This window comes from Perissodus microlepis, chromosome 9 (genome assembly GCF_051167445.1).
Source record: "Perissodus microlepis isolate ML-2025 ecotype Zambia chromosome 9, ASM5116744v1, whole genome shotgun sequence".
In the NCBI taxonomy this organism is placed as follows: domain Eukaryota; kingdom Metazoa; phylum Chordata; class Actinopteri; order Cichliformes; family Cichlidae; genus Perissodus; species Perissodus microlepis.
Genome location: NC_140469.1, coordinates 30,500,116 through 30,527,230, shown reverse-complemented (window position 1 = coordinate 30,527,230; position 27,115 = coordinate 30,500,116). Strand labels below are relative to the sequence as shown.

At 40.4% G+C, this 27,115-nt stretch overlaps 2 protein-coding genes across 5 annotated transcripts; both read right to left on the bottom strand.

Moving 5' to 3' along the window:
• Window positions 1-371: 371 nt before the first annotated feature.
• Window positions 372-10,554, bottom strand: LOC146380817 (uncharacterized). 2 transcript variants are annotated; one of them, XM_084939826.1, is made up of 4 exons: window positions 10,461-10,554; window positions 6,852-6,957; window positions 5,506-6,654; window positions 372-3,727 (listed from the first exon to the last, which is right to left on the bottom strand). In XM_084939826.1, exons 2-4 carry the CDS (start codon window positions 6,867-6,869, stop codon window positions 3,095-3,097), a joined length of 1,800 nt encoding a protein of 599 aa, XP_084795952.1. In that variant the 5' UTR covers window positions 6,870-6,957; window positions 10,461-10,554; the 3' UTR covers window positions 372-3,094. The 2 variants fall into 2 exon arrangements, with proteins under 2 accessions (XP_084795952.1, XP_084795951.1); XM_084939825.1 differs by having other exon boundaries at window positions 6,852-6,992; window positions 10,461-10,543.
• A 119-nt stretch (window positions 10,555-10,673) lies between these two features.
• Window positions 10,674-23,765, bottom strand: LOC146380816 (uncharacterized). Of its 3 annotated transcripts, none has more exons than XM_084939833.1 (4): window positions 23,480-23,765; window positions 18,716-18,821; window positions 17,761-18,609; window positions 10,674-10,804 (listed from the first exon to the last, which is right to left on the bottom strand). In XM_084939833.1, the coding sequence occupies exons 2-4, from the start codon at window positions 18,731-18,733 to the stop codon at window positions 10,682-10,684; spliced, it is 990 nt and encodes a 329-aa protein (XP_084795959.1). In that variant the 5' UTR covers window positions 18,734-18,821; window positions 23,480-23,765; the 3' UTR covers window positions 10,674-10,681. The 3 variants fall into 3 exon arrangements, with proteins under 3 accessions (XP_084795959.1, XP_084795960.1, XP_084795962.1); XM_084939834.1 differs by lacking the exon at window positions 10,674-10,804 and adding an exon at window positions 11,886-17,303; XM_084939836.1 differs by lacking the exon at window positions 10,674-10,804 and adding an exon at window positions 11,886-17,300.
• Between the last annotated feature and the right edge of the window lie 3,350 nt (window positions 23,766-27,115).

Genomic DNA, 27,115 nt, shown 5'->3' with positions numbered 1-27,115 from the left:
CACATGTAACTACGTGAGGTGTTTTTCAAAAGTGCTTCCTATCTCCTTTTCCTAACCTAACCTGAAAACGTCATTGTGGAAAGGAGAATTGCTAAGGACTCAGAAAAAGGGAAGAGCGGTGCTGAGAATATAAACAGCTTTACATTCGTCTCTCTTTAACGATGTGACGCCGCATGTCCGCCTGGTGAAACTACAATGTGCAGAAGATGGACTACAAAACAAACATCTTACTTCTTCACAATGTGTTCTAACCCTGTTGTTTTATGGAGGTCATATAAACAATAACAACCTGTTAAATCCCTTAATTCAAACTAATGAATATCACTTCATTAAGTCTGGCTGAGCACTTGGTTTATGAGTCAAAACTGGCCTTGCTTTACAAGCCTTTATTATTAAAATGCATAAAACAATATAATCATAAGAAAAGCGCTAAAAATATATATTTAACAACACACAAAATCATTTTTACACGCAAATTCCTTTTACACACAAAGTTTAGTGTAGAGCTGCAGAGGCATATTAATAAAATACAGGAAACCAGACAGAAAAAGCGGAACTAGTAACATACAAGGAGTTGTTTTTATCGAAACTATGTGTGACGTGTAAAGGACCAAAATAACACCTATATGAGACACATTTTTAGCTTCTAAATGCTAGAGCTGGCTTTGGGCTGTGCAGGGCTCTCTCTTCCAGAAGATGATTGAATAAAGGATCATAAATGTTTTGACCACTCCTGAGTCGGGTTTTCTCTGTTCTATCATGGGGATCAAAGAACCGGGTTTAATAGTGTCGTCTTAGCCAAAAAAATACCTGTGAAACTCTGCACTCAAGTTTCAAGTTAAAAGTACGAATTTTGACCCTATTTTTCTTCCTTTCATCTGAGTGGCCAATGTCATGTCAATCACAAATGTAACTATCCAATCAGAGAATGGATGGGTTTGGCTTGTCGGAGGGGCACTTTTTGGAACTGCCAGTCCACACAAAAATCTTTTTTACACACACACAAATTCTTTTTACAAGTACAAAACTGATTTACAAGTACAAAAAACTTATGACCACAATTTGAGCCCATACATTTGTACTGGATATAACAAACAAGGGAGAATATTGATTTTAATTAGGATCACATGGCTCCTAAAGAGAAAGCAGCAAATTTTGCCATCTGTCCAAATTTTTTTTTTTTTTCCAATGAGAACTGGGGACAGTTCAGTTCAGTTTCCATCGGTCTTCAAGAATTTTTAGCCCAAGGTATGTGAGACCGCAAGAGGACCATTGAAAATTGCAAATATCTGTCAGAGAGTTAACCTGATCACCCAGCGGCATAACCTCTGAATTCCCTAAATTAATTCTGTAATCAGAGAACCAGCTGAACTTACATATAATAGACATAATGTCTGATATTGATAGTTCTGGTTTTAATAAGAACAACAAAATATCGACAGCATACAATCCAGTTTTATGATTTGCTCCACCCACTGTTATGCCATGCATATCTTGGCGAATGGCCTCAGCAAAGATGCCTCATATCTCTTTTGTAGTGGGAAATGGTAAATGGCCTGTATTTGTATAGCGCTTTACTAGTTCCTAAGGACCCCAAAGCGCTTTACACATTCAGTCATCCACCCATTCACACACTGGTGATGGGAGTTCGGGAAGGCGAACTCCCAACTCTCGTGGCTCCCGAGTTGGGAGTTCGCCTTCCCGATCGCCCCAACGATCGGGAAGGCTGATAATTGTACACCATTTGTTATAACATAGGCTTGTTGAGGTTTGTAGATAGTTTTAACCCATCCAATAAAACCCTTGCCTAAGCCAAATCTTTGTAATACGGTAAAAAAAGTATGTCCACTCGATTCCGTCAAATGCCTTTTCAGAATCTAAAGATATAACATAAGCCATATAATTTGTCTGATTCGAATATTGTATAATAGTTAACAATCGTCTAATATTTATAAATGAGAAATGATTGTGGACAAAGCTGTTTGATCAGGGTTTGTAAGCAATGGGAGAATGCCCCCCAGTCTCATCGCTAATAGCTTAAAGAGTAATTTAGAATCGACATTGATGAGGCTGATCGGCCTATATGATCCAAACCTATCTGGTGATTAATTTTATTTTAAAATTAACAAAATATTAGCCTGTCTAAGTGTTGGGGAAAGACATTCATTCTTAAAAGAGTCTAAAAAATATCCGTCAATGATCTGGCAAGAAGATGATGTAGTTTTTTAATAAAATTCTGAGCAGAAACCAACAAGTGCTGATGCTTTTCCTCCTTTAAAAGAATTGATAGCAAGTGGCACTTCCTCCTCAGTCACTGGGGTATTTAATGCTTCCCTTGGATTCTCTGATAACGATACAAAAAGTGCTTATCTAAAAATCCTGCCATCTTCCTATCTGTATTACTACACTCTGATGAGTACACGTTCACTTAGAACTGCTTCATAATTAAGTTGATGCCTTTTTCTGCATTGTGGTATATGAACTAATACTACCCCTAAGATAGGCTTTGGCATTTATGATTTATTCAGACTGCTTGGCTTTATTTATTTCCCTTAATACATACAAACATTTTGTTTTTCAAAGTCTGTTTAATGAACTAAAGCACTTAATTGTAACACACATAAAAATCAGGAAGGGAGAAAATACTTTGCAGCTTTTAAATGTAAAATCCTGTACTAGTCACTGCAGGAACTGGTGTGAAATGATTTGGAGTTTTGAAAGAAATGGATTTAAGAACAGGGATTACCAAAGCACAAGTTTAAATATGAAAAACCATTCAAATTTAACTGAGGTAACACATAAGATAAATAGATGAAAAACAAGTTCATTAAAAAAAAAAAAAAACTAAGAAAGTTGAAATGAAAGAAATTGATGTATATAGCCATACACTGATATTTGGTACAATATAAGTTTGGTTAAAAACAAAAAACATATTCACATAGCATTTATATTACTTTAAAAAGTACAACTACAAAACACTATTGTGTTCTAATTGAACAAAGATTAACATTTAACAGGGATAGAAGTTTAGAGCATTAAATCCCTCAGGGGAGAAAACCTTGATTTTCATGTCTATGCTTGCAGATTGCCAAATTTAAGATCCAGGATTATTCACTGCCGGTCCAGAAATCAGAGCTACCTCATAACATCCAAGTGTGACATCAGCTGCACTCTTTACAGGAGACTCTAGATGAACTCTGTGGAGCCTGATCTCAAGGTTTTTAAGTCTGACCCTGAAACCAGAAGAGGATCTTTCTGTCTCTTCAGAATCATTGTGATCCAGTGATTTCAGTCCTGCATGATCACACTGATGCCATTGGTCACAGCTGAAGTTCTCTTCCATGTGTGTACGTTCATGAAGGTTATGACTGCTCGATCGTGAGAAGCTTCTGTCACAGTGTCTGCACTTGTATGGTTTCTCTCCTGTGTGGACTCGTTTATGCACTTTAAGCTCACCTGCAGTGGTGAAGGATGACCCACACTGGTCACAGACGTGCTTTTTGACTCCACTGTGAATGAGTACATGCTTTTTTAATGCACTTGATGTGGGGAAGCCTCTCCCACATTCTTTGCAGTAGTTCATTTTGTCTCCAGTGTGTCTACGCTGATGTATTTTTAGGCTTTGTTGCCGAGTGAAAGTTTTTCCACAAAGGTCACAACGAAAGTCTTTCCCACCACCACAGTGACGACAGGGTTGACTACTGGATCCATCTGTGTCGCTCTGCTTCTAAACAAAGACACAAAGACAGTGTAAGTCAGGGAATTCCTTCAACATCTTTAGAACTTTTATTGTCATTGTGCAGTTTCTTGCACAGCGAAATTGGGTAGCATGTGGAAGGGATTAAGCACCATCACAGATTACAAAGCCAGAGACACTGCGCCGGTCAACGCAGACTCTGCATTTACCAATGTGCTGAACGCGTTCTACACCAGTTTCGAGGTTAGCCAGGTGGCTAATGCTAACTACTGCCTTACAACAGAGGACGGTGACGTCAACGGCAAGGGACCGGTGATCCGTATCGTAAAGCACGCCGTCCATGCGTCGCTGAGAGTGAACACAAGGAAAGCGGCTAAGCCAGACAGCATCACCGGCCATCTGCTGCGTCTGCTCTGTGGACCAGCTAGCAAGTAAGCTCACTTCCATTTTCAGTGAGTCCCTGGCAAAGTCTGTGGCCCCCCACATGCTTCAAGAGATCCACAATCATCCCTGCGCCCAAGAACAACAAGCCCTCATGCCTGAATGACTACCGGCCAGTTGCACTGACTTTGGTGGTAATGAAGGTGTTTGAGAGGCTGCGGAAAAACATCATCTCCTTCTCCACCACAAACACCACAGATCCACTCCACTTTGCTTACCAACCCAACAGATCCACAGAGGACGTCATCGCCCATATCCTGCACACCACTCTCAGCCATGTGGACAGGAAACAGGGTAACTATGTGAGTAGAGCAGTGGCGAGAGAACACAGGGGTGTGTTCTCTCGCCACTGCTCTACTCTGTCTATACTTCAGACTGCGTGGCCACTCACAGCTCCAATACCATTGTGATCTACTGACGACACAGTGGTGTTGGGTGCCATCTCCAACAACGATGAGGCGGCCTACATGGAGGGAATGAAGAATCTGTCATTGTGGTGCCAGGATAACCACCTCCAGCTGAACGTCTGCAACACCAAGGAGGTTGGTGTAAGTATCCCAGTGTCCACATCTCCTCAGATATGACATGGTCTGCCCACATACAAAAAGGCTAGCCAGCGCCTGTACAACTTCTGACAACTGAGGAAGTTCGGTGTCTGTCCAGGGATCCTCAGAACTTTCGATTCAGCCCCTGTGGAGAGCATCCTCACACAGAACATCTCATCCAGGTATGGGAACGGTTGTACTAAGGATGGCAGATTTATATATTAGATCGCTGCTGAAGGACTGCTCTCCTCTCCCTACAGGACATTTACACCAGGAGATGCTGGTCCAGAGCAGCTCAGACACTGAAGGACCCATTCCATCCCAGCAACAAACCGTTGCTCCACGCCATCCAGTCAAGAACAGAGAGACTCAAGACCAGCTTCTGGTTCAGGACGTGCAGGCTAAAATAATTCTTCATTTTTGCATCCAGTTTATTTAAAACAAAAACAACTGTATCTAAGCAAGAAGTTATATCATGTTCTTCATAAATACACATGAAAAGTTGCAACCAAATCGGTCTCACTCCCAATTTAAAGCAACAATAATTGTTTTAAGTTAGTAAAGAACATAATAAGTCATCTAACACTGGCCAAATTGTAGCAGTCTTAACTATGGAAGAATGGGGAGATTGTGACTACAGAAAAGTTATTACTTACTGGTTTTATGATTATGGAAGAAATAAATAATAGCTGAGACTAAAATCCAATAAGCACTGCTTTTATATGCAGTAGAATTACTGAGGAGTTATTACAGAAAGTTAACAAATTGAATGAGCAGAGTAGTTCCAAACAGTCAGGCTAAAATTAAAAGATAAATACATACCTCACAGTAACTGCACTTGTAGAGTTTCTTTCTGGTGTGGATCTGTTGGTGGAGTTTCAGGTGACGTGGAGATTTAAAAGCCTTATTGCACAGGCCACATTTATAAGGTCTCTCCTCAGTGTGGGTAAACATGTGGCTTTGTAAGTGTGTGGCTGTTGTAAACAGTTTCCCACACTGATCACAGCAGAAAACATCCTGTCCGGTATGAATCCGTAAGTGAATATTGCGGTACCCTGGCGTGCTGAAAGTTTTCCCACAAATGTCACAGCTGTACGCCTTAATTCCAGAGTGGGTAACTAGATGACATTGTAAGTTGCTACTTTGAGCAAAAGTTTTACCACACTGATTACAGCTGTATGGTTTAACTGCACTGTGGATGCTTTTGTGTGTTTTTAAGCTTCTAGGATACGTAAAAGACTTTCCACACAACTCACAGCTGTATGCTTTAACTCCACTGTGGATGAGTTTGTGTGTTTTTAAGCTTTCAGCATGGGCAAAAGACTTTCCACACAAGTCACATCTGTGTGCTTTAACTGCACTGTGGATGATTCGGTGTGTTTTTAAGCTTCCAGCTTGGGTAAAAGACTTTCCACACAACTCACAGCTGTATGGTTTAATTCCACTGTGGATGAGTTTGTGTGTTTTTAAGCTTTCAGCTTGGGTAAAAGACTTTCCACACAACTCACAGCTGTATGGTTTAATTCCACTGTGGATGAGTTTGTGTGTTTTTAAGCTTCTAGGATAGGTAAAAGACTTTCCACACAATTCACAGTTGTACGATTTAACTCCACTGTGAATGAGTTTGTGGGTTTTTAGATATCCTTTCTGGCTAAAATATTTTCCACACAACTCACAGCTGTAGGCTTTAACTCCACGGTGCATGAGTTGGTGTCTTTTTAGGCTTCCAGGCTGGTTAAAAGACTTTTCACACAACTCACAGCTATATGGTTTAACTCCACTGTGGATGAGTTGATGTGCTTTTAAGTGTCCTTTCTGGGTAAAACATTTTCCACACAAGTCACACCTGTACGGTTTAACTCCACTGTGGATGAGTTGGTGTGTTTTTAAGCTCCCAGACTGGGTAAAATCCTTCCCACACTCTTCACAGCTGTATGTTTTCTCTGTATGACTTCTCGCTCCATGTTGGTCCTGCAGTGACAGAGATACAAACAGAGGCAGTGAGTGAAATGCAGTCGTGGAACAAACTGAAATTCCCTCAATTAGTGGAATCAAAGATGTCAACAAACACACTGAAGGTGTGTTACCACCACCTATGTTTTTTTTTTTAAAAACATCCAGCTGTGCACACAGTTTCAATAACAGTGTAACTGTCATATTTTTCTCACCTTTTGTGTTGAAGTCATTGTTTCCTCTGTAGTGGCTGAGCTGAGTCCAAATGGCTGAAACTGTTCCTCTGCTGCTCCACCAGACTCTTCTCCTCCTGTTACTCAGCTGGGACACAATAAGTATAGATATGTATTTTATCCCTGACAAGAAGAAGCAGAGCAAATAAACATTACTACACTCAGTGACAACAATACCTATGAAGCTTCAAGGTGAAACCCCAGAAGCAACTACAAAAAGAAAGTCATCAGCTGCCTACAAGAACTTGAAAGGGGAAAAGCCAATGACCACCCTGCATACCACCACCTTTACCTGGTGGATGCTGCACCCTGTATATATGAACTTCCATAGACACACAAAGAAGGAGTCCCACTCAGGCTCATTGGTAGCAGCATAAACTCAGCCACCTACAACATTTCCAAGCACCTCATCACCATCCTAGCTCCCCTTGTGGGGAACACACCCCATCACATCAAAAACTCTGCTGACTTCACCAACAAGGTCCACAAACTTACACTTGATCCAGATGAAACCAGAGTGTCCTTTGATGTGGTCTCACTTTTCACTTGTATACCTCCAACCGAGGCAGTGGAGACTGTCAGGAAACAACTACATCAAGACAGCTCCTTACAAACCAGAACCAGCTTCACCCTGATCAGGTCTGCACACTGTTAGACCTCTGCCTTACCACCACATATTTTAAATACAACGAGGGTTTCTCCAGACACAAACATGGATGTGCTGGGAGCTCCCCAGTGTGTCCCATTGTAGCCAAACTTTACATGGAGGAAGTGGAAAGAAAGGCTCTTGGTTCTTTAACAGGAAGACTCTAGACTAACTTTTTGCCAAGGTTGCACTGGTGCGCCTAACTTTTTTTCTTAGGTGCAACAAAATTTTTCAACCACATCGTTGAACACCGCAGTTTTAACTGTGACTTTTTCTTTAAATTGCTGTCCTTACAGACAATATTGATTTGTAAATGATTAACTAACAATCTTGTCAACACAAAGTTCTTTATTTGGAGCACCGCTCTACAAGAAAGATATGTTACTGAAAAAGTGCTTGTGCTTAAAGTGCTTTGGCAGTTTTAGGTAATATTGTAGACAATGTTAAACTTAGTCATCACATCGGCCTCCTCCGACGACCTGTTTGCTGCTGCCTGCCACTGAAAGGCAGTGGGGAGTTGGGGCACTTGGACAATGCATTTATCACAACATATAATTGTTTTCTGGATACACTGTGCTTTTTCAGCGTTTCAATTCGAGTCACGAATACAGAATTGCCGGGCATGGTCTTTCCACACTCACGACAGTAAACGCTAGTGGTGCAACGGATCACAGTTGATCCGAAATCCAAACCGATCCCACTCCACGGTTCGGTACGCACGTGATCTGAAGATTTGAAAAAGAAAAAAAAAAGTATGTGTATGGTGCGCATGATCAGTCTGTCAAGCAGTAGTTATGGTCAGCGCTAGCGGTCCAAGTGGCGGAGCAGAGGAGTTTGCGGCATTTAAGCAGCCCTTTGCTGCCCAGTCCGACCGGGCTAAAGCTATTACTAAAGCTATTGGGGTGCTTAGCTGCAGACGGGAGGCCGTATTCCGTTGTGCAAAACAAGGGGTTTAAACTGTGATGAACGTGCTTGAGCCACGCTATGATATCTCGTTGTGCGTCCACTTCAGTGACAAGATCGTTCCAAGCATGTATGAGCAGGAGAAGTTTAAAGTTATGGCTGAACTGTCCCAGGCATCTTCTGTTGCTCTAACTACAAATGGGTGGACCTCCAGGGCAACGGAAAGCCACGCGACCGTGACCGCTCGTTATATCACAGCGGAGTGGTAGATACAAAGCCCTGTACTGCCCTATAGATTACATTAGATTAGATGGAACTTTATTTATCCCTCGGGTGGGTTCCTCCGGGAAATCCAGTTTCCAGTAGCACAGCACCGACAGAAGTTGCAGAATGTGAGCAGAAATATACCATATATACACATATATAAATACAGAGAATACAAAAGGGATAAATAGAATGAATAGGAATAAGAATACAAGGGAACGGCACATTTCAAGTATTGTGAGTCTATTACACCGTTGGTTATTAACAAAAACTATTGCACAGTGAAAAGGCACTACAGCTACTTGTTCCCCCCTCCTTTGTCCCCGTTTCCCCTCCCTCTCCCCTCCAGCGAGGAGTTAAACAGTTTGATGCCGTGTGGGACAAAAGTCTGCTGGTCTTTGACTTTGGGAGAAGCAACCTGTCACTGACAGACTCCTCTGGTTGTTTATGGCCGTGTGCAGAGGATGCAGAGGCTGCCCAGCTTGGTCCATAATGTCCATATTGCACCTTAATTTGTTTTTATATAAGTGCGTGGAATGAGTCTTCAGTTGAATGTTTTTTAATAGGCAAAAAATACTTAAATAAGTAAATGGCAAGTCACATTTTTGTCTTTTTTTCTATTTTTGATGATCCGAAAATTGATCCGATCCGTGATTTAAAACCGTGATCCGATCCGTACCGTGAGATTTTTGATCCGTTGCACCACTAGTAAACGCAGTGCATTATGTTGTCAGCTTTACTGTATCACAGCCAGGGAAACTGGTCAAGCTACTCTATTCGAAATGTATTCACTTTCCCCCTTTCACTGTCAGTGGGCTGTGGCTCGGAGTCAATCATATGTGGATCATTATTTGATGCGGTCTCTGAACCAGTGTTAAACATAAGCTGAAAGGTTGATGGCTCCGTGTCAGAGCACTGGCTATGAATTTCAGACAGATCAGGCCTTAACTTAATGAAAAAGTTATCAATTGTTCTTTTCATCTTTCCTCATCACCCACAGCTACATCCAGTTCTTTCGGGCCTAGGCCTAGATTTCTATAATCCATTTGATTCTGATTCAGCAGGTCCGGATTTGATTCAATTCAATTTTGACTCACACAGTCAGAAATATTATAATTCTAGTCATTTATCAGTATCGACATTTGTGAGACTTCATCAGAGGTGTAAGCATTATGGCAGTCCAAGTATTTGAGGATAAAACACAGGAAAACATGAAGGAGATTCCCCTGGCCAGGCTTTTTACAGCACATAACCTGTTTTAGCTGTTTTGTGGTTGTTGAAGTAGTTTTGTGAGTTTTAACCTGAGATTCTGGCATTTCTGGCAAAATATATTCATATTTCGAAATCAATTCACGATTTAATAAATAGATATCGCATTGTTCATGCTAAAATCAATTTGAATCAGTTTTGAATCTATTTTCTAAACCCACCCCAACTCACACACCAGGGTGAGTTGGGGTGGGTTTAGAAAATCAATTCAAAATTGATTATCACTTCAAATAGAAATGAGGCTGTAGAGGTTTGGAGCATGCAGAAAAACAGCTGCAGGGACAATGAAAAGACTTTTCTGCTCCAACTTTCTGCCAGCAAACGCTCAACTTCTCCCAGCATGCTGAGCTAATGATTAGTTGGTGTTTTTCTCCAAACACTCTCTCACTCTTCTCTCAACGTGTTCACAATAAACTGTGAACAGACACCGAGGAGAGCAGCAGAAGACCTCATTCAGGAGCTAAACTCAACATGAACTGAACTCACAGTAAAGTTAGCTCGGTGCTTACCTTTAGATGAGCCCACAAACCGAGAGAAACTCCGTGATGAAGCCGGAACTCTTTCCAAACACAGGAAACAGATCAGGGAGCAGAGACCCACGTGGTTCACGCTGATCTCAGCTACGATCCAGGAGACAAGGGTGGGCAGATCGATGCAGATATCGATCAGGACGTTGGTAGTGGTATATGATCGACACTTTAGTTTGTTTCTCTCCTCTAAGTTCACTACTTTACTTCCGTTTCGTGAAAAAGCAGCTCTCTCTGCTCGACTCCTCTCCTGCACACACTTTGCTCCGCCCCCTTCTTCCTGCTTTTCCGTTATTATTCTTGCAAACAGCAACACAGTCAGAGTTCTGTCAGAGAGGGAAAGAATATCCAGGTCGCTCATTTAGTGCTGAAATGAAGTTTTAGTCATACCTGTAAACTAAAAGCTGACATTAAAAATAATATATTTATATATATTATATTAATCCCAATGAGGGGAGTGGATGCTGGCGCATTTTGGCTGCCGCTGCTGACAGACCACGTGACTTTCGCGCATTGCATTGTGGGTACACGTGGCAAAAAAAATCAAAACACTGCATCAAGCGCTAGTATTCCCAAAACAGTGATGTACAAAACGACGGAGAACACGGCAGGTCCGTACAAAGACAGAGTTGACGAAAAGGCAAAAAAAAAGTACGAGGAAAAAATCAAAGGAGTGAAAGGGTCAGACCCATACGAGGATACAGAGTGGAGTAAGAACGCTAGCGTGCTGCCCGACTTTCATCACGCACGCAATAAAATGCAAGTAGGGATTAAAACCACAAAAGGACAGTAGGAGGCGGTAATGCTCCTTTACGTTGGTTGCCAACCGCCGTTAAACACAAAGAAGAAGAGCCACAAAAGGAGCCAGCTCGCATCGTTCACGGACATGACTTCACATTTTCAATCTCTATTGCTTAGTGTAGCTACAAAAGTTTGTTTTTATTCTCTTAACCTACACTGTCTGCCTTACCTGTTTGGCTGGCCTACTTTTGGACATATTTACTGTCAGATATTAGCATCAGCTGTTAGCCACTGGGCTGTTTTCGGATAGCCGGTGTTCTGGGAATCGATCCTACCTGGAAAAACATCCTACCCAATGTTTCTGCGCAGACGTGGCGCATGCGCACAAAACCAACGCCGAATTAACTTCTTTTTCTCTCACCCATCTGGAATACTTCTTAAGGTTATGGTTATGGTTATAGTATAACATCATGCTAAGGTGCTGTTCTTCCTTCTGTGCCATTGTAAGGTGACCTTGAGGGTCTTAAAGGCGCCTATAAATAAAATGTATTATTATTATTATTATCATCATCATAATCATCATTATTACTATTATTAAAATGTGTTAAATTACCACTTTTATTAGAATTTAACAATCCAACTTTAAACTTCAAGAATAAAGACGTGTGAACATAAAAACAGTTTTTATTTTTCGAGTCAAATCATTCTTATTTATGTAGCACATTTAAAACAGCAGAAGTTAACCTAAAGTGTTTTTCGGACAACACATTCACATTCCATGTCTCCAAAGATCACAGTTTCACAACACATGCTAAACTATGAAAGCTGCATTTGGTTGTTTTAATCAACACAACAAAACACACCAACAGTGGAAAGCAAAATTCACACACATCATGAAATGTTGATGAAACATGGTGATTGTGACAGAGCAGTGAACTTCATAATAACTTCATACTGTCACTGGGTTCAAACTAAAGGAATGCTCACAAGAAATCATCAGAGTATCAAACTGTAACATTATAAACATTATTATTTAAAAAAATATTTTTAAAGTAACACCTTTTGTAGTATTTAGTTACTTTTATAATATTGTAAATCAGTTATTAACTCAGTTACTTTTTTGAAGAAGTAACTATAACTAATTACTTCTTCAAAATAACTTGCCCAACACTGAAAACAACCCGATGAGATCCATGCCAGTGCACACAAACTGGACCTCCACTAATGGTAACAGGCGCAAAGGTGGTTTTGGAATGGTTAGCCTTTCTTTCATTAGTCACTGTAAAAGCTGCTCTTTAGAAACACAGGAGTGCACACTGCACTAATATTTTTTTCAGCTTATCTTCCTGTAATCTCACTTCAGGTATTAACAATCACACAGTTTTGTGTTTGCACTTTGGAAGGAAAAATCATCTTTTTAGCATCTCAAACACGCCCTCTGCAAACTTCATACCCACAGCAGGTTTTTGCAAAAAACCCTGTTCAGTGTGAGTGGAGAACAGCCAAGTCTCCTCCTTTGATAAACCTCCATATGTGCCACTGAAAACAGTTAAATTAGTTTGAATCTGAAATCCTGGCTCAAGCTATTTGTTGTGAGACAATTTCTTAATTTTACACACTAAACTGTTTATTTAGACACACTTTACACAGAGTTAATTAAATATAACTAATGCTTTAACAGCATAAGGATTTCATAATACAAACATCAAATCAACAAGAAAACAACTTCAGAACATCTGGATCAAAATGCATTCACTAAAAATAACAAAATGTGGCCAATTTGTGGATACGGTAAACACACTAAAGTGAAAGGAGGAGCCAAAAGTAGAGGTTTGATGGAATTTTAATTACCTAAAATGTTGTGTTTAAAATGGTCCGGATGTGTGCTGCTGTAGTGATGTGACAGTCACGAACGAAACGGCTCTTAGAGCCGACTCTTTGAGTTGAGAGCCGGCTCCTTATTGGGAGCCGTGTTTTTTTTTCTTTCTTTCTCTCACCCTCTCTCTCTCTCGCACTTGTTTTCTGCTTCACTCCACACGCGAGCCTTGTGCTTGCTCAGGGCAGAGGGGAGAGGGGCGATAGTTACACTCGCAATAGCACAGGAACAGAGCGGGAGGGAGAGAGAGGCCGTATCCCAATTCTGGATCTGCAGCCTCAAAGGCCGCATTTTAAGGCCGATTACGTCACAGCGATGCGACGAAGGCTGTCCCAATTCAAAGGCTGCTCGAAATGCGGCCTCAAATGCGTCCTTCATTTCCCTGAATTTTAAGGATGTGGTGGTGTAGACTTCATGGCCCAACATATCCCAGACTTCATAGCGCGGAGGTGGGTGTGGATAATTTTGCCAAGCGGAGCAGCCGAAGAGTAAACTTTTAAAAGTAAGTACTGAATATTATGTAAGTTATTTATGTGCAAATGTTTAGTAACAAAGAACATTAAAACATTACTGTTGGCCACATGTCGGCAAAGTTATGTGACATTAGTGATGTTTGTACTTTCAGCGTCAGCTTGGTTTTAAAGCCTTTACTTTAAAATATACGCCGTTCAATAGTTGACCTTAATCTTACAGAGAATGTGATGATTTTATGGATAATTAAAGTCAGTCATATATCCACAAACACAACAAGCTGAAAGTCAGTGATGCTGCTCGGTTTGCAGTCCTGAATATCACGGCACAAGCAGGATTCACTGCACTGTTAATGTTAGCTATGTTATATTGCTGCCTCTGTTCGGTGGTGTCGAGCCAAACAGACTTTAACGTGTGTTTGAACGAGCTGACGGTTCACTCGTTAAGCTGAAAGAAAGATGCTTTAATCACAGGAGTCACACATGTGTCCACTGGACCATCTGGGAACTCTTCTTGTTTACACTCGTAATAACACAAACACTAAATCCTGCTTCTTTTGTGCTGTTTTGTAGCAGTGTGTACACCTGAGACTGTCACCTGTCTGTCTGTCCTGCACTCTCTCTCTGTTTCTTTCTCTCTGATTGTGTAATAAAAGTATGAACATGTATTAATAAGTTACACTTGTGTTTGAATCCTGCAGCTTATCACACATTTGATTTGCATGTGTGACAACTGCAAGTGTCCAGAGTGAGGACAGACTGAGGGACCCACTGCTGCACATCATCTGTGAGGCTTTGCACCCCTGATGATCCACCAGGACAAACTCAGCAGTGTGTGAGGAAGAGGAGGAGGAAGAGCCAGCAGCAGCTGACAGATGGAGAGAATAGACAGACTGTTCCCTGTTTGTGAAGGACTGCTAGGAAAGTTTAACATAACTAATTGTCTGTCCTGAATCAGTCTTATTAGGTAATGTTCAAATAATGTTATCATCCCAGTGTTTTCAGTGTGGGAGAAAGTACTCAGGGCCTTCAAGTTACACACTATGAAAGGCAGCAACAAGTTTAACATTCAGAAACCTAAAGTATGTATCAGCACCAGAATGGAGCTAAAAATAAATGTTTGTTTCAGTTCTATGAAGCTTTGAGTATTTTGGATCAGTAGCACTGCTGTGTTTGTTGCATCATATTGCTGTAATGGTTTATATGCTTTAGATATTCTGAGGTAAGTTGATCTATAGTGTTACATCATATTCTATAAGGATGTTATGTGTTTGGATACTTTCTGCCCAGTTTGACCCATTTAGCAGAAGTCAGCCTGTTTAAGGCTCTGATATCCATTCTGCATGACTTAAAGCAGTTATGACATGGTCTGATTTTCTCACCCAATAAAGGAATATTTAATATATCAGTCTACTCTTCATTCTATCAGAAACAGTTTTCACAGCTCGTACATTTTGTTTTCATACATATATGTAAGCATTGAGCCAAATGTAATAATACCAACATATTAAATGAACAATATTTGTCTCTTATATATAACACATCTATACATCTAAGGTGATGGGAAATATAAATAACTGCAACTTGAATCTTTACTAAAGCTCAGTATTTGACACAGAGTTCACTCACATGAATTTCACTCACATGTGCTGTACCAGTGTACCTGCACATGTGTTGTGACAATAAAAGTGATTTGATTTGAGAGTTCAAGTTCACTGCTGTAATAACTAATAATGATCAATATAATAACTATAATATTGGTCATATTATATTTACACTGACTTTAGTCTCATGAACAACATCAGCTAATTGTTATTTACTAGCTAATCTTAAAATGACTGTTCAGTACAGAAATGAAGCCCAACAATCATGTTTTGCAGTTCCGTGGTCTCAGCCTCAGATACTTATCAAATCACACCAAGCTCATGTAGAAACAAATAAACAAATGAACAAAATATGTTCTTGTTCATTTCTGTCAAATAAAGCTGTATGAAACGTTTCCAGGTGTTGCTAGGCAACCTGGGCAGCACGACGGAGGCTAGACCGTCCCATTTCACAAGCCTCGCACTTCCGGGCTTAGTGGTCTTTGAGTACGCGGCCCTTGTGGACCGTTAAGGCTGCGTACTTTAAGGCTGCAGAACCTGAATTGGGATACAGCCAGAGAGAAAGTGAGCCAGGGACAACAACATCACATTAGAAAGATATAGTAATTATCAAATCAACTACTTTCAGTTGTGGATGATAAAGGATTCAGAAAGTTTATTCATGCAGGCCTATATGACAGAAAATGTGCATTTTCTTTTCTTTTGCATATTTTAATTCATATTTAATTGTATTGTGGTTTGCAGTGTTTTGTGTTGTTTCACTTTAAATGTGTTTAAATGGAAAAAGTTGAAAATTTAAATAGTTGTTTTTTGTATTATATGATTTATTACATTTCATGTGGAGTGAATAAATAAAAGCATATTTACAGTGGCCCCTAGAGACAAAGGACATACAAACTCCAAACAGAAGTGCTCCAGGATGCTAGGCGCAGTGTTGAGCTTTGTTACCTAGTGGCTACACAAGCCAGGAAGTACCAACGACCGGATTTGGTGTGTGGTAGTAACAGGTGAACATTTTTAATTATAATTATTTGAATATATAAGAGTGCTTGTGTATAAATACACAAACGATACACATATGCTTTCAATTGTGTAATTTAAGTGATCTAGGTAGCTCTGTTTTGGAAGTTCAGTTAATGCTAGACATGTGTTTTGGAGTTTGTACGTGTTTTGTCTCTAGGCGCCACCGTATATATTTCTATATAAACATATATAAATAAAACCACGTTTTGTTTTAAACATTAGTAATTCCTTTTGTACATAATGTTATATCATTGTTAATGATAAATTAATTAAAGCAACAAAACAACCAGAAGAGCCAGTTGGGAGCCAGTAAGCTGGTAATCTTTTTAGTGAGCTGAGCCAAAAGAGCCAGTTCTCTAAAAAGAGACGGAATTCCCATCACTACTTTGTTGCCACTGTGAATAAGAGGTTACACTAACTCACTGCACCATCTTCTGGTACAAACTGGTATTGCATGAAAGTAAAGCCCAGAGAACAGAGGTGATTTTTTAACCCCACTTGAGATCAGTTCATGTTTTTTTAATTCACTTGGTTTGGGGAAGCCTCTCCCACATTCTGTTTAAATTAAGTCGTAAATATATTTGAAAAATAATTCTGTGTTCTGATGGACTCTACATTCAAGATTCAGGAAGTTTATTGTTCATATACATCACAAAAAACCAAACAGTTACTCAGAGCCATGAAATTCTTCCTTTGCAGGTTCCCTTCAATGTGTGTAATCTCATGAAGTTTACAATGAGTCGACTGTAGGAGGCTTCTGTCACAGTGTCTGCATTTGTATGGTTTCTCTCGTGTGGACTCATTTATGCACTTTAAGGTCACATGCAGTAATGAAGGATGACTGACACTGGTCACACAGGTGCTTTTGAATACCAGTGTGAAGGAGATAGTGCTTTATGGTTAATTGCTTTTTTATTAATTGACTTGATGTGGGGAAGCCTCTTCCACATTTGTTGAAGTAGTTCATTTTGTCTCCAGTGTGTCTACATTGATGTGGTTTTAGGCTCTCTTGATGTTTGAAATGTTATGCACAAACAACGCAACGACACACTTTCCCACCACCACAGTGACGACAGGGTTGAGAACTGGATCCATCTGTGTCGCTCTGCTTCTAAACAAAGACACAAAGACAGTGTAAGTCAGAGAATTCCTTAAACATTTTTATCCTGAAAATTGCCTGAAAAAAAGAGCATCTTTGCCAGTGTCCAATTACATTTTACTGTTTACATTATAACACTCAGCTTACTGGGCGAAAATGTCTCTTAATTTGTTGGAAATCTACTTAATGGGAAGACTGGATGTTAAACCCCTGGATGCTCTACTCTGCATGCCACAAGATAAAAACCCCAAGGTACTCTCTAATGGATCCATTGGACTTTGAATGTTAGATAGATAGAAATGAGACAAGGTTTAAAACTTTACTTTTTTCCAACATCAGTAAAGTTTCAGGAGATTTGTGTCAGAATTCAATGAGTTTTCATGTCTCATTTCGCTTCGAAATTAAACTAAATGCACATTGTACTTCAAAATAACTGCAACTGTAAAAAGAAAAAAATATAAATACATACCTCACAGTAACTGCACTTGTAGAGTTTCTTTCTGATGTGAATCTGTTGGTGGACTCTTAGGGAACGTGGCTCTTTAAAAGCCTTTACACATAGGTCACATTTATAAGGTCTCTCCTCAGTGTGGGTAAACATGTGCTGCTGTAAGTCTTTGTGTGTCACAAACAGTTTGCCACACTGATCACAGAAGCAAAAATCATTTTTAGTGTGAATCCGTACGTGTATATTTCGGTGCCCTGGCTGGGCAAAATTTTTTCCACAAATGTCGCAGCTGTATGCCTTGATTCCAGAGTGGGTAACTTGATGGCTTCTTAAGTGGCTACTGCGCATAAAAGCTTTACCACACAACTCACAGCTGTGTGCTTTAACTCCACTGTGGATGAGTTGGTGTGTTTTTAAGTGTCCAGGTTGGCTAAAAGATTTTCCACACAAGTCACAGCTGTACGCTTTAACGCCACTGTGGATAAGCTGGTGTGTTTTCAAGCTTCCGAGATGGGTAAAAGACTTTCCACACAAATCACACCTGAACGGTTTAACTCCACTGTGAATGAATTTGTGTGTTTTTAAACTTCCAGCCTGAGTAAAAGAATTTCCACATAAGTCACAGATGTATGGTTTAACTCCACTGTGGATGATTTGGTGTGTTTTTAAGTGTCCAGCCTGGGTAAAAGATTTTCCACACTCAGCACAGCTGTACGATTTAATTCCTCTGTGGATGAGTTGGTGGGGTTTCAAGTTTTTAGGATGGCTAAAATCCTTCCCACACTCATCACAGCTGTATTTTTTCTCTCCCTTTCTTCTGTGAGGTTTGTCGGCCTCCTGAGAGCGCTGACTTCTCGCTCCATGTTGGTCCTGCAGTGACAGAGATACAGAGCTTTTTAAAAAAACAAACAAACAAAAAAAACAACCAGCTGTGCACACAGTTTCAATAACAGTGTAACTGTCATATTTTTCTCACCGTTTTTGTTGAAGTCATTGTTTCCTCTGTAGTGGCTGAGATGAGTCCAAATGGCTGAAACTGTTCCTCTGCTGCTCCACCAGACTCTTCTCCTCCTGTGACTCAGCTGGGACACAAAAAGTGTAGATATGCATTTTATCACTGACAAAAATAAGCAGAGAATATGAACATTGCTACTTTCCTCAGTGACAACAATACCTATGAAGCTTCAAGGTGAAACCCCAGAAGCAACTACAAAAAGAAAGTCATCAGCTGCCTACAAGAACTTGAAAGGGAAAAAGCCACTGAGCTCCCTGCATACCACCACCTTTACCCAGGGGATGCTGCACCCTGTATATATGGACTTCCACAGATCCACAAAGAAGGAGTTCCACTCAGACTCATTGGCAGCAGCATAAACTCAGCCACCTACAACATTTCCAAGCACCTCATCACCATCCTAGCTCCCCTTGTGGGGAACACACCCCATCACATCAAAACCTCTGCTGACTTCACCAACAAGGTCCACAAACTTACACTTGATCCAGATGAAACCAGAGTTTTAAATACAACGACGGTTTCTACAGACAGAAACAGGGATATGCAATTAGCTCCCATGTTTTTACTCATTGTAGCCATCCTTTACATGGAGTAAGTGGAAAGAAATGCTCTTTGCTCTTTAATAGGGACAGCACCTAACCACATGATAGGGTGAATCAAGGTTTGAAAATGGTTTCACTCAAAATCTCTGGTGATAACGACTCACGCTTTTTCCCACACATTTGTTCTTGCATTACGAACAAACGCAAAAACGCTGAAGGTGAGCTGATAGTAAGAGGGTCATCATCTCACAATACATTAGGATTCTCAGACCTAATGCAGACCTAAGTCATGGTTTACTTGATGCCTGCAAACAGGCACAGACTGAAACTCTCTAAGGCTTTTGTGAAGACACTGAAGCAGTGGACTGATGAGGCTGTGGAGAAACTGCAGGTGTGTCTGGACTGCACCGACTGGGAGGTTTTCAGGATTGTTACCAACAGTTTGGATTATGTTATGGAATAAACATATATTCTTAGTGCTTATTTTCTGATTATATTGTTTTATGTATTTTAATAATAAAGGCCTCTATAAAGCAAGGCCAGCTGTGAGAGAGAACTAGGTCAGAGGGTGATAGGTCGCCTTAGCAAAAGAAGCTTAAGTTAGTGGAAGTTTAAAAAACAGGAAGTTTAGTGCAGAGCTGCACAGACATATTAATAAAATACAGGAAACCAGACAGAAAAAGTGGAACTAGTAACACAGAAGGGTTTTTTTTTAATTAAAACTATGTGTGACGTGTAAAGGACCAAAATAACACCTATATGATACACATTTTTGGCTTCTAATGCTAGAGATTTTGCATCTGGCTTTTTGGGCTGTGCAGGTCTCTCTCTTCTGGGAGATAATTAAATAAAAATTATAAATATTTTGATTAACTGAGTCGTGTTCTCTCTATTCAGTAAAAGAATGACAAGAACCAGATTTAATAATTATTATAGAGATGCTGTGATAACCTGTGGCGTCAGCTTCTGTGAGGACAGCTGCACAGCATCAAACACCAGGGTGAGTTAGAATAATGACCAGCTCTGGTTTACAGCTAAGCCAAAGGAGGCTGAGGCTGGAAAAGCAGGAAGTGTTTCAGAGTGGGGACAGAGACAGTTTGAAAGACTTTCAATTCCAAAAACTGTTTTCAGCTAATGACTCTGCTTCAGTCTGGAAAACACTCCGACAGTGAACCAACCACAAGCCTGAAGACTACACTCCACCAACAACTCCCCCACTTCAGACTTTCAGTTGTTTACAAGCACTTCACTGACCCTCCAAGTGAGGCCTGTAAATCTTTGCCTCCAAATGCTAAAAGTTAACGTGAAAATTACACCTGTTTTTACAGGCATGTTCAAGTTTGGGATATGCAGGACTTCAGCTGGTGCAACATCATCTATGATGTGACTCAAGCCCCTGGCCCTTACCACGAGGATTGGTTTGTTAACCATACCACAGAAAGGGTTGATGTGTGGTAGCTCTGCAGGGATGGCAAGCTGAGAGCTAGACTACCCTTTGAAGGGAAAGGAACCTGTGCATTAGTTTCTCTGCTCATGCCTTTCAACTTGTTCACACTAAAAGACTAGAAACTAGAAACTGGGAGTTGTCTTCCCTAAAGTAACACTGATGTATTAGCAGAAAAACACTATTTACTGCATCTTGAGTAAATATTATAAAGGAGTGTAGCATAAACAGGAGAGGAATGACAGAAAAATGTAGTAAAGCTAGGCAACACTCTTTTCAGAAAACTGAAGGAATGCATCTCTCTGTCTTCATGTCCCTCGAATCAGTCTTTTTCCTCCGGCCTTGTTGTGACTCCTCTGCCATCCATTATCCAAAGCACAGAGAGAATCATGTACAGGTAGACCATGTAACTGAACTCTTTCTGTAAGAGCATCTCACACATATCTGTTCCCAGGATAATATTGTGTATGCCATTGCTTCCTTGCAACTAAATAAATGCATTGGAGCTTGCTGCTCATTAGTGAATTTATCTAAAATTCTAATACTACAGCAGATTGCTCTAATCCATTTCCTGTTATCAATTCAAACAGGAACCACGGACATGCTATCCACGGTTGAAGGAAAAAAAATTTGCACCTACATCAAGTATGGTTCAACATGCTATGGCTATTCATGGTGCCTTTAGGTGCACCTCATAATTTCAGCAATCCATACTCTTAAAGACATAAAGTTGTTTAAAAGAATATTTTGGGTTAATTTTGATTTGCTGGAATAAATTATAAGTTAGTTAATACAGTATCATAACCAAGCTGTTACCAACTATTAAGCCTGTATTTTTCTCAAAGCTGTCTTCAGGAATGTGAAATTATTACATCCAGAAATTACAAGAATTTCCACATTCACGGCTGTAGCAGCATATATTCAAAGATTCATAATTAAAATCACCTTGAGGTGACTGTTGTTGTGACTTGTTGCTGTATAATTGAAATTGAATTCAAATAAAATGTTTCCTGCAAACCTTAAACATGTTCTCTTGTACACTTGTGATCATTTTCAAATTGTATGGCTGTAAAAATGTGACATTTTCTCCCAAAGTCACAGTATCAGCCCATTCCCCTGTGTAGAGGCAGGTATTTGAAAATCCACACCTTTTTATTTTTTTATTCATTTATATTTTTTACACTCCCAACCAGTATTGTTCGGCTCAGTCACTGGGTACATTTCTGATTATTTTACATCTTGTTAAGCATCTCTATTAAGGGGTCAAGGGTCTCTCTCGTACTTTCAGTGCTGCCAAATCTGGATTTAAGTCCTCACTGCACTGTGTGTGTCTGTTTCCTGATTCAGTAAAACACATGCAGCTCTCCCAAAATGTGATAGCATCACTGTTTTTTGTCCTCCTCTTCTCCATGTATCTTATCAGTATACAAGGCTCACACCAATGCTAATGGAAAATGTAATGCTAGTGTCATGTTAATCAACAATGTCTGTGAAGGTTCTCAGTCATTCAGGTCATCGTAATCGAAGGAGCTTAGAAAGAAAGCGACTGGACTTCTTGAAGACGTTTTACCTCTCATCTGAGAAGGCAGATGATAATAAAATTATAATAAAAACGCTAAGAATTATATGTCATTTTAGTCTCTTTAATTGTCCTTAACTAAAAGCACAACAATAAAAACAAATGCTCAGAAAACACAAGTCTTGAGAATAGAGGCTCAAATTTGATCCTATAATTGAAAATACTATAATATAATAATTATTATTAGCTATAGATGTTGCAAGTTTAAGGGATACATATACAGCAGGTGGAGAAATACTCTGATCATTGCTTTTGGTCCTCTTTGGATGCTGACTGTCTTTTGTTCTATTAAAAGTATTTCGACAGACACACAAAGCTGGACATCTTTTGTTCTGAGTCTAAGAAGGTTAGAAAAAAGTGACTGAAAATCTTGTGCAAATCTCTGCAAATGTTTCACCTCTCATATATACAGTCTAAGAGTCACTTATAGTGACTTCATGTTCTATGTGCGGTAACTTGTTTGATGCATATTCTGAAATTTGATGTTTGAGAATACTGTATATTGTCATTATTTTTGGTTTATTTTGAAAAGTCTCAACAGGATCTTTAACTTTATTGTGAAAGGGTTATATGAAAAATAAATAAGCGGTCGGCTGAGCCACACGATGGTTTTACTGTCTTTGCTGACGAACCGATGCGTAATAACAGTCGCTTATCCGTCCGTAGTGTGGTTATTTTAACTGTAAGAGAAAGAGAGAGGTCTAAGAAATTAATATAATGACTACATACAGTTATGACTGAATTATATAAAACACTGCATGAAAAACACCAACGACGTGATTACAGATATGCTGATCCCAGCAAAGAAGAACCGAAACAAAACAGCCTTTTAAATAACCGTGGATGTCGTTTTTAAACCGTGGATGTGGTGACCGTGGTAAACACAAATGAGGCTGTAGAGGTTTGGTGCATGCAGAAAAACAGCTGCAGGGACAATGAAAAGACTTTTCTGCTCCAACTTTCTGCCAGCAAACGCTCAACTTCTCCCAGCATGCTGAGCTAATGATTAGTTGGTGTTTTTCTCCAAACACTCTCTCACTCTTCTCTCAACGTGTTCACAATAAACTGTGAACAGACACCGAGGAGAGCAGCAGAAGACCTCATTCAGGAGCTAAACTCAACATGAACTGAACTCACAGTAAAGTTAGCTCGGTGCTTACCTTTAGATGAGCCCACAAACCGAGAGAAACTCCGCGATGAAGCTGGAACTCTTTCCAAACACAGGAAACAGATCAGGGAGCAGAGACCCACGTGGTTCACGCTGATCTCAGCTACGATCCAGGAGGCAAGGGTGGGCAGATCGATGCAGATATCGATCAGGACGTCTGTAGTGGTTTATGATCGACACTTTAGTTTGTTTCTCTCCTCTAAGTTCACTACTTTACTCCCGTTTCATGAAAAAGCAGCTCTCTCTGCTCGACTCCTCTCCTGCGCGCACACTGTGCTCCGCCCCCTCTTCCTTCTCTGCTGTGGTTCGTTGCTGTGCGGTCACTGCGCACACGTGGGGTGCGTTCCATCTCCTATCTCCTTTTCCTAGCTTCTTTTCCTTGGCCTCTATAAAAACGTCGTCGTGGAAAAGAGACTCAGGAAAAGAGAAGAGCGGTGGTGAGAACTGAAAACTACATTGAAACTACAATGTGCAGAAGATGCACTAGAAAACAGACATTTCACTTTGTCACAATGTGTTCTAGACCATTTTTTTTTATTAGATTAGATTTGATTAGATAAAACTTTATTAATCCCTCGGGTGGGTTGCTCCGGGAAATTCGGTTTCCAATAGTACAGCACCAATAGAAGTTACAGAATGTGAGCAGAAATCTAACATATATACACAGAGTATACAAAATGGATAAATAGATTAAATAGGAATATGAATACAAGGGAATTGTGCATTCCAAGTATTGAAGTCTATTGCACTGTTGTATATTAACAAAAAGTATTGCACAGTGAAGTGAAAAGGCACTACAGCTTAGTTGTTCCCCCCTCCTTTGTCCTCCTGTCTCCCCTCCCTCTCCCCTCCAGAGAGGAGTTAAACAGTTTGATGGTGTGTGGGACAAAGGACTTTTTAAGTCTGCTGGTCCTTGACTTTGGGAGAAGCAACCTGTCACTGAACAGACTCCTCCGGTTGTTTATGGCCGTGTGCAGAGGATGCCCAGCATTGTCCATAATGTCCAGCAGTTTCTTTAATGTCCTTTTCTCTGCCACTGTCACCAGAGTGTCCAGCTTCATGCCGACCACAGAGCCCGCCTTCCTGATCAGTTTATCCAGCCTGGATGGGTCCTTCTTTGCTGTGCTGCTCCCCCAGCACACCACAGCATAGAAAAGTACTCCAGCAACCACCGACTGGCAAAAAATCCTCAGGAGCTTCCTGCAGATGATAAAAGACCTCAGCCTCCTGAGGAAGAACAGTCGGCTTTGGGCTTTTTTTTATACAGGTGCTCTGTGCTGCATGACCAGTCCAGTTTGTTGTCCACCCACAGCCCGAGGTACTTGTATGTGGTGACCACCTCCACCTCCTCTCCCTCTATCTGAACTGGCAGTGGACCTGCTCTGGACCTCCCAAAGTCCACAACCAGTTCCTTATGGAGGTCAAATAAACAAGAACAACTTGTGAAGAATATCTTCATTAAAAAGTTATAATTTAGGGTCAGATTTACTAACGTCTGCAGCAAATGAAAGACTTCTTCTGGTGTTAAAAAGCTGCTGGATTTACTGGGGAGGCTCAGTGTCAGTTTGTGACTCAAAGGTTATGGCATATGTATTTTTAAGTGTTTCACTTTCAGAAGAAGATTTAAATGAGTCACACAAATGTGAATTACACAAAATTTCACATAGTATATTTCTCCTAAAATGGCTTTTACTCATTGGCTCACTGATTTAGGAAGGTGTTCATCAAGCAGCAGGGTTAGACACTGTTTTGCCCTACAGTCAACATTCTCTAAGGAGAAAGAGCATGTATGGATGTAGGTTATAGGCACTACTGAGATTTTTGTTTATAAGGCAGGTAACTTTGACCAGCTAAGCCACAGTGTTACGTGTTATACAGGTTGTTATTGCTGGTTTTGACTAAGTAGTGGAAACAGGAAGAAGACTTAAACTTAGATGCTGCAACTGGCAAAACAGTCACTTGGAGAACTCAATCAAATGGAATAGTTCAGAAGGTTAAATGAACAATGTGCAGTGGTCTGAAAATAAAGAATGTTTGAAGACAACAACAACAAATCAACTCAGGTGTAAGCGCTTCTTTAGGTAAGTCTAAGGGGGAATACATTGCTAGGAAGCAGGGTACCAGGAGGTAATGTGCACAGGAATCAAAAACTCCCCTCTTTGGTTGGCTGTAGCTCAGGTGGTAGAGCAGGTCATCTACTGATTGGAAGGTTGGTGGTTCAATTCCTGGCTTCCCCTAGTCTGCATGCCAAATATCCTTGGGCAAGATACTAACCCCAAATTGCTCCCCAATGCATCCATCGGAGTATGAATGTGTGTGAATGTCAGTTAGAAAGCACCTAGAAAAAAAATGTGCTGGTGTGAATGGGTGAATGCACAAGTTGTATAAAGTGCGTTGAGTGCTCAGAAGAGTAGAAAAGCACTATATAAGAACCAGTCCATTTACCATTTTTCCACAGGATAACTTTTTTATTAATTCTTTTATTAAAAAATGAAAGGAAATGAGATTTATTAAAAATGTCGTTTCCAATAGAGACCAGGCATCATGGCAGCAAAAAACACATGCACCAAATAACAACATAATTAAAACAAATACAATGTTCCATACATCCCAAAAGGTTGAGTCTGTTCATCTGGATGTAACGTTTTCAGTGGCAGATATATATATATATATATATATATAAAAATTCCCTGCTTGCCCATGTGGGCGGTCAATCCTTCGAGCTCGGGTCCTCTACCAGAGGCCTGGGAGCTTGAGGGTCCTGCGCAGTATCTTAGCTGTTCCTAGGACTGCGCTCTTCTGGACAGAGATCTCCGATGTTGTTCCCGGGATCTGCTGGAGCCACTCGCTTAGCTTGGGAGTCACCGCACCTAGTGCTCCGATTACCACGGGGACCACCGTTACCTTCACCCTCCACATCCTCTCGAGCTCTTCTCTGAGCCCTTGGTATGTCTCGAGCTCAAAAGCTATATATACACATCCTGCCTCAGAGTGATGCTGAAAAACTAGTTCATGCATTTAATACCTCCAGGCTGGACTAATGTAATTCATTATTATCAGGATGTCCTAAAAACTCCATGAAAAGCCTTCAGTTAATCCAAAATGCTGCAGCAAGAGTATTGACAGGGTCTAGAAAGAGAGCAGATTTCTCCTGTTTTGGCTTCCCTTCATTGGCTTCCTGATAAATCCAGAATTGAACATCGAAATCCTGCTTCTCAAATACAAGGTCTTAAATAATCAGGCCCCATCTTATCTTAATGACCTCGTAGTACCATATCACCCTATATATTCGCTCTCGCACTGCAGGCTTACTTGTTGTTCCAAGAGTATTTAAAAGTAGAAGGGGGGGGGGGGGGGGGGGAAGAGAGAGAGAGCATTCAGTTTTCAGGCCCCTCTTCTCTGGAACCAGCTTCCCGCTTGGATTTTAAGATAAGGCTTAAAACTTTCCTTTTTGCTAAAGCATATAGTTAGGGCTCAATCAGGTAACCCCGAGTCCTCCCTTAGTTATGGTGCAATAGATGTAGACTGCTGGGGGATTCCCATGATGCATTGAGTTTTTCCTTTTCAGTCACCTTTCTCACTCACTATGTGTTAACAGACCTCTCTGCATTGAATCATACCTGTTATT